Source organism: Ceratotherium simum, chromosome 2 (genome assembly GCF_057802395.1).
Source record: "Ceratotherium simum simum isolate JZ-2026a chromosome 2, ASM5780239v1, whole genome shotgun sequence".
Classification (NCBI taxonomy): Eukaryota; Metazoa; Chordata; class Mammalia; order Perissodactyla; family Rhinocerotidae; genus Ceratotherium; species Ceratotherium simum.
In genome coordinates this window covers 10,942,382-10,955,997 of record NC_141901.1, presented here as the reverse complement: position 1 = coordinate 10,955,997, position 13,616 = coordinate 10,942,382, and the positions used below count along the sequence as shown (strand labels likewise).

The following is a 13,616-nucleotide window of genomic DNA, read 5'->3' as shown; positions in this document are numbered from 1 at the left end:
AACATCTGTTGCCAATCTTCCTTTTTTTTTCCCCCTCCCCAAAGCCCTAGTGTATAGTTGTATTTTCTAGATAGAAGTCCTTTTAGTTCTTCTATGTCAGCTGCAGCCACAGCATGGCTACTGACTGACAGACAAGTGGTGTGGTTCTATAACCAGGAATCAAACCCAGGCCACCAATGTGGAGCGCACTGAACTTTAACCACTAGGCCATCAGGGCTGGCTCTAAGGTTCACCATTTATTAACCTGTCACCTAATGACTTTAGCATTTCATTGGTGATTGTTACCCAGATCTATATTTCATTAAGGATTTCAATGGTGATTTTCTAAATCCCACCATTTTTTCTGCATTAGCTGGAATTTTTGTTTCCTTTATCAACAATTTATTTCCCTGAAATACATTTCATACAACAAAGACCATATAAATGCATGATTCTCTGTCAATTTTCAGAGTAAGACTTGGTGCTCACATACTTCCCAAGGTAACAAATGACTTTTCACTATCATAATGAACTCATAGATTTTCTAAATATTTAATGTTTTAATCCACTTCAGACATTATTTTGATGCTTGAATTAATCCTCCCACTGCCCCTTATCCTCCCACTGTTGGGTCCTATATCCTGTTGGCTTAATATTTGATATTTCCTTACCTTCTGGGAGAAAATAACCCAGTCTTACCTTGTATTATTTCCTGCCTCAGGCACTTTTCCAAGGGTCCCTGGTCCATCTGGTAGGAAAGGGCATTTAGAGACCACATGTGAGCACTAGGATGCTGCTCACTGCTACTGAATTTTGAATTGTCATTGCTTTTAGGCCCTTTTGGTGGGCCTTCCTAGGATATGTGTATTTTTTTAAAGATAAAAATAATGGCAAGTTTATATTGATTTTATACTTGTAAAAGTCTTAGCTCCTAATGATAACCTCATTATTACCTTTATAATACATAAAAATAGTTTCAATATACTACTGGTTTTTCTCCCACTAACAAACTAGTGATTAGAGTACGGTTCTCTTGTCCTTAGACTCCATCTCACTAGTGATGGGGTCAAAAGACCGTGTTCTAAAGTCACTTGAAAGTAACGTTTTTATAACAACTTGATATGTGTTAGGTTTGTTTTCAAATTTTAGGGTTTTTATGTGGCTTTTAAATTGTTAACTGTTAGGTGGTTCCAAAGTCAAAACTATAGACAAAGGTACATTCGCAGAAGTACGATGCTTCCATCCCACCTCTTTCCTTCTCCTATTGGTAACCATCAGTTGTGGGTTTACTCTTCCCGTTTCTTTTTGAAATATACGCAAATACCTGTGTATCTGTGTATTCACATCACCCTTTCCAATAGTAAGATAGTTAGGTGGACCACTGCTCTGCATCTGTATCCTGTGATTATTCTCTATCAGTATAGAATATAGAATATATTATCTATGTATATAGAATATAGAAATAGAGAAATACTCTTCATTTCTTTGGGTGACCATAAGTACTGCCTGTGTGGATGTTCCACTTTATTCAGCAAGTCCCCTATTAATCGACATTTGGGTGTTTCCAATCTTTTGCATATATCATGCCAAATTTTTGCCAGTGCTATCTTTGGGAAAGAGCCTAGAAGTAAAATTTTGAGTCAGAGAATACATACATATATAATTCTGGTAGATATTACCAAATACCCCTCTATATGAGTTTTAAGCTTTTCAACCTTTTCATTCCATTCTTATATGTATTTCCCCATACCCTCAACAGTAACTCAGTGTTAAACTTCTGGAGTTTTTCCAAAAGGTAATAAATAGAATTATTACTATTTCTCTTCTGAACAAGGTGAGCATCTTTTCATACGTTAAAGGTCACTTAGATTTCTTTTTCTATGAACTGTTCATAATTTTGGAATCCTCTCAATGTGTTATGTTTTCATTTAGTGAGGGGTTTTTTTGCCATGTAAACATTTATTATGTAGTTAAAATCATCAATACTCAGCTTTATTACTTCTAGATTTTAAGTCACATAGTGTAGTTTTCCCTCATTCTTAGGTTATAATGGAGTTCCATCCAGGTCTTCTAGTACACATGGCTTCATTTGTACACTCAGATCTTTGATCTGTTTGGAATGTATCCATACTATTACATAGTTATTAGTCATTTTTAGTTATCTCAGTATCTCAATAAAAGCCCATCTCTTCCCCAGTTTTGAAATGCTATTATTGTATTCTAAAACTTCCATTTGCTTTGGGTCTAGAAAATAGAAAATATTCTGTTCCATTGGCCTGTTTATTCATGTGCCAACATCAGTTTTAATTATAGGGGTTTTTAATGTGTTTAACATTCAGTAACAGCTATCCTATTTATAAGCTGTTTCTTTACGTTAATTTAAAACCCTACCAAATTTTACCCAACCACTTTTACCAAATTCTCTTATTAATTGTAATAGTTTTGGTTAATTCTCTTGGTTTTTCCTCTATGCATTTAATTGCTTTCTCTTCTCTCATTGCATTGGCAACTATACCTCCAATACAATGAAGTAATGGAAATCACAGCCATCTGCTTTTACTCCTGATTTTAGAGGGACTTAATCCCCCCTAAAATAAACAACTCCCCCTAAAAGCCTGACTTTTCTGACATACTCCTGGACAAACAGACAGTAAAGCTATTCCACTGAATAAAAACCTAACTTAATTGAACACAGGAATAGAAGGATTTTCACGTTTATTTTTGCTTCATGGTTACTGCTTTTGTAAGGCATCTGATCCATGGCAAAACTAATTGGTACTATACAAAGATACTTGTCTATTCTTGTCAAGTTTGGATTTAGTTTCAATTTATTCATAAACAAACATTTAAATCGAGAGAAAAACCCTTGTGACTGCATTATTAGGGCATGGTTAATGCATGGTATATGCATTACTTAAGCTGCTAACAGAAAAGAGATCAACTTCTCTATAGCAACCTCAAAAGCACAAATTTGCATTTTATGCAAAAATTCAGGTTTTATTTTTATTTATTCTTACATTGGTAGGAGCTGATGTCAGCAACTTAAAGGCAAGCAATAACTTGTTTTCTACCTCTTAGCTGAACAAAAATACACACAACGTGGCATTTTCATTAGGCAAGACTTGCTTTTTTACATTTCACACGAGAATGCAATGTTACCCTTTCTTGAACAAAATGACCAGGTTACTAAGGAAACCATCTTTGGAGGAAATGTTTAATACACATATTTTATTTAAATAAATCCTCCAGTAGGAAATGGAGAATTCACTGCCTTTACTTAGAAGGCAGCTGTGTAGAGAGTTATCTGTGAAATTTATCTGTGTAGCTCACCAACATTTCCTTATTGGAAACATCAATATTTCCACATCACAGTTCCCCAAAGGACTTGAAAGTCTCAAAATTCTGTGTTTCCTTTCGCTTGCTTTTCTCTTGATTCCACCCAGGCCTTATTAATGGTTCGCTTCATATCATCATCTCCGTCTTCATAAATTTTCTTTAGAACATTCATCAATCCCTCACTAGGATCTGTTTCAGTGTCATAGGAGGGCTTTCTGTTAAAAAGAGAACACATACCATCAATGGAGATATATATATGTATAAAAATTATCCCATGTACTGACAAATTTTATATGTATGATTACCAAGCATGGAAAGATACAAATCAGGTTGTTAAACGCTGGTAGGAAGTGGAGGGGTGGAGATAAGGGGAAGACAGAGTATCCAAAGATAGTCACAATTAAAACAGCATGCACAAATTTATCTTAACAAAAACAATATACACCCACACTTAGTGCATGGAAGAGTGGTCATCAAAACGGTAAGGGGTTATCTTGAGATGGTGTGATTTTTAGCAGTAAAAATAAGTAAATGAGCATTTGCTTTTCTGAACTGTTTTAATTTTTTAAAAGCACGTTTTCCTGATATAATTTGAAAAAAATACTTTCATTGAGGGAAAAACATCAACATTCATTACACATGGTCACATATTGACACTTTTTTAAATTAGAAAAGCCCTCCTCTTAAGCTTGAGATACATGGGTCTGGGCCTGGGAGTAAAAGCATAGTCCTTAATGTAGTCAATACCTCTAGTTCAATCAACGTCCAAACTGGGCCAATTAACTTTATATTTAATTCTTCACTCACGTCATTTATTGATTTTGTACTGGGCACTGGGGATACAGTAAGACAGCATCCTGCACTCAGGTAATTCATTCTAGATTTAAAACCAATCCCACAGATAGTGCTTAACTCTAGCAAACCACATACCAAATGTGTGCTATCAAGAGGGGAGGAGTGAGAGCAATGGAGACAGCTAACCGACTCAACGTAGTACAGTACCACTGCAGGAGGAGATTTAAAGCAGAGGAACGTTTAACCTAAAATGGAAGTATCTTTGAACAAACATTTTTTAGAATAGCCATTACTAAGTAGGATAAAAATATTCTACCTTTTCACTCTATACCAATGATAGTGAAACTAACTACATATCAGGAACTTGTGTGAAATTCAAAAACCATAGAAGGGTATCTGGGCCTGTCTCGAACTACTGAAATGGAATCTCTGGGGATGGGCACAGAATCTATATAGAAGCACCACTGGTCCAGGGTTAAGAACTTGTAGAGCCAACCAAAACCACAAAGACCTCCTTAAAAAGCACCTTGCTGGACACGTGTCCTCTTCAGGTGGTTCTGACAGTCGAAAGCAGACATAAGATAATCAGGTTAGTCAGTAGACATTACAAGGCAGGTGGTCCAATCACAGACTATACAACTCTATCATCCATCAAGACAAACTATAATCCCAGCAAAGAATACATTAAAATTCTTAAAGAAATGAAAGTAGACTCACTCTTTCTCTTTGCATTCTTTTTCAACCTGAGTCAGGTAGTCCCACCGTGTGTTTTCTGCTTTCTTTCTACATAAGATAAGAACTGTATCTGTCTTGACCTGGAAGAAAAGCGGGAAAACAGGTACAACTCAGAACAGGTGGAGATAAGCATGAATATTTAGAAAACAATTATTTACTGAATTAATAGAGTTACTATGGTGTACAGGACCTGTTTTAGGTGCTAGTAATACTTTTATAAATAGGCCAGAGTCCAAACACTCATGGAGGAGAAAGACCACAAACAAGTGAAACTGGAATACCTTCAAGTACTATGTGTTTGAAAAAAAGTAGTGTCAGTATTTTAGTCCTGAGAGTACTATAGTAAGAGGGATCAAAGATAGGCAGAAAATCAAATCCTAAGGCAGTATAGCATGGGTAAGGAGTTTGGGAGGTGAGAAAGCAGAAAGAGTAAAAATACACAACTCTTTCAACAATGAGGGGTGGAATGAGGAGTCTTTTGAGCGTTCCTTCAACTACGGGATCAGTGGATGAAAAAGGGAGCAGTGAGACACAAGCCAATCAATAAATTATATTCTAATATTACCCTTATTCTGCTACATAACTCTACCTAAACACAGATGGCAGAATGGCATGTCTATATATCACATGCATTAAACTTCATTTACTTAAATTAGGTAGAAAAGAGGACTTACCTGAATTAGTGAAAAGTACGAGTAATAGTTTTTTTAAAAGAGTACTTTTATAAGCTTCTACTAACTCCAACCAGGCTAAGTGCTGAAGTCTCTTTATGTATCAAAAACTTACAGAGTGCTTCTAATAGCTACCATTAATTTAAGGACTTTATATATATTTCATTTCAGTATTTCATTTCAACTTTGTGAAATAAATTATTATTCCCTTTGTACAAGTAAGGAAACTGAAGTAGAGTGATTAAATAAGCTGCCAAAGGTCACAACTAGTAAATGGCAAACCTAGCATTAAAATTCAGATCTCACTCTTAACCATTTTAAAAGTTTATTCCCCTCCTGATTTTCTTTCTTTCTTTTTTTTTTGTGAGGAAGATCAGCCCTGAGCTAACATCCATGCTAATCCTCCTCTTTTTGCTGAGGAAGACTGGCTCTGAGCTAACATCTATTGCCAATCCTCCTCTTTTTCCCTTTTTTCCCCCAAAGCCCCAGTAGATAGTTGTAAGTCACAGATGCACATCCTTCTAGTTGCTGCATGTGGGATGCGGCTTCAGCATGGCCGGAGAAGCGGTGCATCGGTATGCGCCCGGGATCCGAACCCGGGCCACCAGTAGCAGAGCACGCGCACTTAACCGCTAAGCCACAGGGCCGGCCCCAGCCCCTCCTGATTTTCATGCAATATTCCTATAATAATCTATTCTTCTATAGCAGGGGTTGGCAAACATTTTCTGTAAGGGGCCAGACAGTTAATATTTTAGGCTTCACAGGCCAGTCTGTCGCAGCTACTTAACTCGGCCACTGTAGCACAAGAGCTCCCCCGACAACACATGAACAAGTGAGCGTGGGTATGTGCAAACAGAACTTTATTTAGAAAACAGACTACAGGTAGTAGTCTGCTGACTCCTGTAAGAGAGGATCAATTAATTCTAGGGCATCTCAATTCTAAATCGGCCAGGTTCAATTTAATGAGGTGTCACAGTATTATGATAAAAAAAAGTGCACTTACTTTTTTTGAACTGCCTTCCACAGAGATGGGTTTCAAGAGATTGTTCACTATCATGGAGTAACTCTTCCCATTTAGATTCTTTACCAAAAGATCAAATGACCTACAACACAATAGTGAATACATTATCTTTCTGGTTCTATGAAAGGTGCTCTACAGTTCTTGTGGAAAAGTCACCAGTTTTATTTTCACATGTGCATCTGGCCATGCCAGATGATAACTCATGCCTTCAGAGCAGGTGTAAAGGATAATTAATCCTAAATTAAGCAGAATTTTAGAAAATGCAAAGAAACGAGTCCATAACAAGGCAATCTCTGATTTAATGATAACTGTCTTCCTCATTATGAGAACTCACCTCTCTGTGAAATGCACCTGCACATTCTCAGTGGGGACTTGATGAACTCCAGTTAAGGTAATGTAGATTTTCACAAACTTATCTGACTGATCCCATCCTAGTAACAACAACAACAAATGGGACATGAGTGAAGTCTGATACTATCTCTAGAACACCAAATGCATATGGCTCATCATAAAACTCAGTAAAATGAAAATCCAGTAATAGAAACACGAAAAAAATAAGAAAATTTTCTAGATGAAGAAATTGAGATTCAAAGTGGTGATATAATCTACCCAAAATCAGGCATCTAACTAATGGTAGAACTTAGATCCAAATCCAAGTTTACTGAACACAAAGCCTGTGTTCTTTTTATTCCTTAGAATAATGTATGATCGTTAAATACATTCTTTAAGAGTAGCTCATTTCCCCTTTTTATGGAAATAATTTTGTCCAATACGTAAATATTGGTAATTCTCCACTAAGCTGGATGGCTAAACATCAGTACTGTCCAATTCCATAATCATTTCTACTTCTCTAAGCAGTTCAACAAACACAATCCTAGCTTCCTCAACTCCCTTCCCTGGCAAGGGAGAAAATAAATTTAGAGAGTCCAGTTCATCCAAAGCTGCCAATCTGACTAAGCTACCATAATCCTACCACCTTCAGACCAGTTTCCTACAGTCAACTAAGTACACAGCATATCTCCTACAGTATCTCTCTTCGGCACGACACACGTTGCCCTCCACTATGACAATACTCAAAATACATGATGCCTTTCATGTCTATTTGTGTCCTTTGCTCATGTCATTCCCTTTCCTTTCTCACCCTTGCTGAACTCACCCTTCAAACTCAAACACCTTTTCTAATTCAGACTGTTCCTCACCTCCAGCAGAATTATTTCATCAGCTGTATTCCCATACAACTTTATTCAGTTCAGTTACACGAATAGTTATAAGTACTTACTAAGTGCTAGATATTGTGAGCACAAAGAACAAGACTGCCCCTGCCCTCACGAGAGCTCATCACTCACTCAGATTCAAGTCGCACTGCTTCCAGAACAAAAAAGTTTACCATCTGTTGAGGGGAAATGGTATTATTACATTGTTATGGTATTAGCTCTGGCTGGGTCCCAACCACATCATAAGCAGGGACTGGGTCCTGGTCACTGCTGTGTATCCATGAGTCCAAGCACAAGAGTAGCACACACTAGATGCTCAAAAATGTTTCTTGAATTTAACTGGATTCCTCTCCTCAGTTAATACTGGTGGTGGTTTGGCAAAGTGAAATGCAAAACAGGGTGAAAACAGAACAAAAAGCTGTGTTCCATATATACTGAATGTATTTCAGAATAGGTTCCTTCTTGTTGCTACTCATCATTGTACTAAATCATCTTGCTCTTTTGTTAAAAGCTTCTAGAATGCATCCTTTCCTTTTTCATCTCTTAAAAAGTATCTTATTAAATAAGAATTGATGGGGCCTCTTTCAAACCACCAAAACACACACTCAAAACTATTTTAAAAATTAAGTTTGTTAGTGGGTCACTATTGAGGAATTATGTTGCCTGCAGGCAGAAAGAATTGGATTTTAGGGGAGCAAGTCATACCGTAATTACTGATTTTCACGGTATAGCCCGTTGTAATGGGAGCAACCACAGCAGCTGGCTTTTCATTGTCAAGAAGTTCTGCTTTCCTCGGTGATTTCTGCTGCATCTTGTTTTTGATTTCTGTCTCAATCTTGGATTTTTCAGCTGTAAGGGCATCACGTACCCTTTTTCTAGTGGCTTTTTCCAGTAGCACCTTCACCTCTTCTAGATCTTTCTGTAGCTGTATTAAAATAAAAGATAAGTTAGCTATGATAAAGAAGGTAATAGTTTGATATTGTGCCTACTGCTTATTTCAATTTACTGAAATAAGAGCTAAGAATTAAGAGGTTCATTTAAATTTTCTAGAGTTGGGTTATACCTTGGATTCTTTCCTCCAGCCTATTGAATTGTAAATAACTCAAGCTTCCTTTTTTTTCTTTTTTCTTTTTTTTTTCTTGTGAGGAGGATCAGCCCTCGAGCTAACATCCGTGCTAATCCTCCTGTTTTTTTTGCTGAGGAAGACCAGCTCTGAGCTAACATCTATTGCCAATCCTCCTCCTTTTTTCCCCCCCAAAGCCCCAGTAGATAGTTGTATGTCATAGCTGCACATCCTTCTAGTTGCTGTATGTGGGACGCGGCCTCAGCATGGCCGGAGAAGTGGTGCGTCGGTGCGCGCCCGGGATCTGAACCCGGGCCGCCAGCAGCGGAGCACACGCACTTAACCGCTAAGCCACGGGGCCAGCCCCTCCTTTTTTTTTTTCTTAAAGGAAAACTTAATCTTGAAGTAACAGTACGTAATCAAACCTAAATTTTCCAGTTTAGTAGACTTTTATCTGCCTTTGTTTTAGAACATTTTATTTACAAGATACTTTTGTGATTTATAAACTAGAATAAAGAAATATTAAAAAAAACAAAAAAGAGTTCATGAATTTCCTTGTAACATCAAGTCCTAGTCATCAGGTATTGGGAATTTTTAAAATATTAAAATAAAAAAGATGTGTGACTACATGACGAGTGTGGGGAAATGCCACGGCAACTCGCCTGAGGTAACCCTCCACTTGCTGTCAGTGACTGGTCCTCACTGATCTTCCTACCCAGAGATTACACACAAAAAGTTCGAATTTTTTAAGACAAGATGAAAAAAATAAAGACATATTCCTGCTTTTAAAAAATCTTGTTTTTGAAGGTTCAGGTTCATCTTCCAGTCAGAAGTCCGGGACGTGGTTGCACAATGGAGGGAAAAACCCGGGCAAACACTCCGATATGTGACACCCTCCTGGATCACTGAAAACGCACCTGCCCTTTTCTTCTCATACCAATACATGGCCTCCCGAAGTTTGTTTCTATTTTCTAGCCATAGAGCCAACATTTTATGAAGTTCAAGAGTTAGAGAGACTGTGAGAAAATTAATGGTCTTAACAATGTTTTCCCAGTTATCCTGACATACTGCAAAATGCATAAGATCTTTATAAACAAGGTATTCATTTTTCTTAAAATAACTTTACATTCTGGCTTGATACTAGCAATCTGACAGGAAGACTCTTACATCACAGCCTGAGATCACACGAAAGGCTCAATATAAAAATCTTCAAATGCTTGATAACTCAGTATAATATCCTAAACATTGAGTTTGAAAGTCTTTGTTTCTTTTTTTTTTTTTAATTAATTAATTTATTTATTTTCCCCCCAAAGCCCCAGTAGATAGTTGTATGTCATAGTTGCACATCCTTCTAGTTGCTGTATGTGGGATGCGGCCTCAGCATGGCCGGAGAAGCGGTGCGTCGGTGCACGCCTGGGATCCGAACCCGGGCCACCAGCAGTGGATCTCGAGCACTTAACCGCTAAGCCACGGGGCCGGGCCTTTGTTTCTTAATAGTCGTATAAAATGCAGTTAACAGAAAAACGAATGCTTTTCTTTTACCCAAGCCTTATATTATCTCATTTAACTGAGATGCCCTGTTTCACCTGTCTGCAACTGATAACATAGTACAGAATCCAACCGGGCCCAGTCTACTGTCCATACTCTACTCCCTCCCCCAAAATCATATTACTAAGACGAAAATAATTACAAACCCATCTTTTGAGCATAGAACCAAGATGCTTTAGTTCAAAGCAATCTTTTTTATTATAATGGTTTTAAAAAATTCACATTGATTCTAATACCAACATGATAAAAGTAATGAAATGTAAAATGAGTATACCTGTTCCTAGAGTTAAAAAAAGAAAAGAAAGGAAAATGTATCAAGTCTAAACAAGGCGTTTTACTTCTTGACTAGAACAGGAATCCTTTCTGTTGGAGAGTCAGAAAAGAACTCAGAATGAAGCACGAGATTCCCAGGCCCCCTTTCTGGCCAGTTTTGGCTCTGAAGTAGTACACCAGCGAGGTCTTACAGCAGGCCTGGTTCAGGTAACTCCTCTGTTCTGTTATTGGCCAGTAAGATAGATCCCTCTGGTGCTTTTCCTGCACACACACTTTAAGAGGTCTTAGCTACAGCAGTTTCTCATCTAACTGATCTTGGCATTCATCTGTTTTCCTTATGCAAACTGCATTTCCCTTTCCACAAACATTCAAGCTTTATCGTCTAATCTATTTACAAATTCTTCACTAGAAGGCATTAAAACCAAAGTGCTCTGAAATGGGCAAAGGTCTTAGACATTTCTCCAAAGATACATACAATGGCCAGCAAGCACATGAAAAGATACTCAACATTAGTAGTCATTAAGGAAATGTACATCAAAACCACAGTGAGCTACCACTTCACACTCACCAGGATGGCTAACGTCAACAACAAAATACAAAATCCCAGAAAATAATAAGTGTTGACAAGCATGTGCAGAAATTGGAACCTTCACACATTGCTTGTAGGAATGTAAAATGGTGCAGCCACTCTGGAAAAGAGTTTATCAGTTTCTGAGTTAGTTATCATATGCCCCTGCAATTCGACTCCTAGGTATAAACCTTAGAGAACTGAAAACATAACATTCACGTAAAAAGTCATACACAAGTATTCATGGCAGCATTGTTCATAATAACCAAAAAGTGGAAAGAATCCAAATGCCCATCAATGATGAATGGATAAACAAAATGTGCTAAATCCATACAATGGAATATTATTCAGCCATAAAAAGGAACACATGCCACACCATGGATGAACTTGAAAACATTATGCTAAGTGAAAGAAGGCAAAAAGCAAAGACCACGTATTCTAAGACTCCATATATACGAAGTGCCCAGAATAGGCTAACCCATAGAGACAGAATGTAGATTAGTGCTTGCTGGGGCGGGGGGAAGGGAAATGGGGAGTGACTGCTTAATGGACACTTAGGTTTCTTTTGGGGGTGATGAAATATTCTGTAGTTAGTGATGGTTGTGCAACACTATGAATATACTAAAAAGCACTAAATTGTACACTTTAAAATGGTTACAGTGAATTTTATCTAAAACAACCACCCCCCCAAGTGTCCCTAACTGTATATTTTTAAGTACCTCAATTGAGAAAGTCCCTTACTTGGAAGAAGATTAACACTGAGCTCCCCATAGGTATGACTGTCAAGTCACTTCAGAGATTCTTCCTCGGGGCCCATGGTAACCCAAGTCCTGTCTCTATCACAACAAACTCGTGGAAGTTATCCAGAATAATAGTAAACACACACCTTTTCTTCATTTTAGGCAGCTTCTTAGACTTATTTGAGATTTCTCAGGCTTGTTCATATTGAGGAAAAAATTTCCAGAAAAGAAATCCAGTTAATACACACCCAACACTTCACTGTGAATAAGCGTTAGGTATTGAGAGACCAGGAAGAGCGACACAAGAATCATTATTCCCATTTTGTACCCGCGCAAACTACGTCTGCAAACAAGTTAAGCTGCCCCTGTTCAGAGTTCATCGAGATTAAAAGAGAAAAAAATTATTTCCTACCGCTAGTTACAACTTTCCAATGTATTTACTTTTAAAAACGCATATAGCAGACTGCTCTGCGCCCAGCACTGTTTTCAACATTTACAACCATCACTCCGTCCTTCTCACCCTCGGAAACGGATACTCCTGCGGCACGGCGCAGCACCGTCACCTGCCCAAAGTCACAGAGCTGGTCGTCCGTGTAGAGAAGACACGAGGAGAATCCAAGTGCTGGGACCCAAGACTGCTCACCTTCCCAGGGCTTCCCACCACGCAACGACACCCAGGTTTGGCCATCAGCTTTAATTTAACGAGGCCCTCCGTCCTCGGGCCCGTATAACGGGAGCGGAAGGGCCCGAGGAAAACGCGACGGTGACCGGCGCGCTCTAGGCCACCAGCGGCACGGCCGGCGCCGAGGCTCACGACACACCCCCGTCCCCCACCCTCCGGAGGGCCCGCTGAGCGCCGGACGGGGCCGAGCGGCGATTTTCCCGGGAAGCGGAGGCCCGCGGGGCCGGGCGGCACCACGCGCCGCTGCAGGTGCGCGAGCGAAGCGCGGGGACCCCAGGGGCCAGGGAGGCGGCCCGGGGGCAGCTCAGCACGGGCGGGGGCGCTGAGAGCCGCAGCAGGGCCGGGAGGAAGGCGAGGCCGGCCCCTTACCTCCTCCGGAGCTGAAGCCATGGCCGGGCTGGGTCACGCGAGGCCGGGGCTGCAGACGCACCAGGGAAAGCAGGAAACGCCGCCCCGAGCGCGCTCCGCCGAGCGCAGACCGCGGGCACGAGTCGCAGGGCTCGCAGCCTGTGCGCACACCCGACCCTACGCGAGACCGCGGCCCGCCTCCCGCACGCGGCGCCTCTGGAACCTTCGCGAGCCCGTCGCCGCGCTTCCCCGCCCCCCGAGCGCCGCCCGCTGAGCTCAGCCCCGCCCAGCCGAGCCTGGCCCGCTCCACCCGCCGAGCCTCGTAGCAACGCTCAACTCTCGCGAGCAAACTGACAGTTCGAGAAGAGTAACGCCTCTTCCTCTCCGCCCCGGGAACTGAACGTTTAATACTTTGACCCCGTTTGCCCCGGCTGCGCAGTCGCAGCTCGGAACCGCTGCCTTCCGTACCTTAACCCCACCCCGGAAGTAACGTACCGATCTTCGGGGTCCAAATCGGAAGTTGCCTAGAGAGGCGGCTGCTTCCGTCCCCTCTAGGATACCGGGCCAACGAGGCAGGCATTTTTGTCTGGGGGTAGTCTGTGAGCCTTTGCGAGGAAAGGACGAAATAAGGGGGAGCATGGGC

General features: G+C 40.3%; 1 protein-coding gene across 2 annotated transcripts; it reads right to left on the bottom strand.

Moving 5' to 3' along the window:
• Window positions 1-2,968: 2,968 nt before the first annotated feature.
• Window positions 2,969-13,177, bottom strand: CACYBP (calcyclin binding protein). 2 transcript variants are annotated; one of them, XM_087438212.1, is made up of 7 exons: window positions 12,995-13,177; window positions 12,090-12,138; window positions 8,457-8,676; window positions 6,872-6,968; window positions 6,520-6,619; window positions 4,828-4,925; window positions 2,969-3,530 (listed from the first exon to the last, which is right to left on the bottom strand). In XM_087438212.1, exons 3-7 carry the CDS (start codon window positions 8,560-8,562, stop codon window positions 3,374-3,376), a joined length of 558 nt encoding a protein of 185 aa, XP_087294338.1. In that variant the 5' UTR covers window positions 8,563-8,676; window positions 12,090-12,138; window positions 12,995-13,177; the 3' UTR covers window positions 2,969-3,373. The 2 variants fall into 2 exon arrangements, with proteins under 2 accessions (XP_087294338.1, XP_004425072.1); XM_004425015.3 differs by lacking the exon at window positions 12,090-12,138.
• Between the last annotated feature and the right edge of the window lie 439 nt (window positions 13,178-13,616).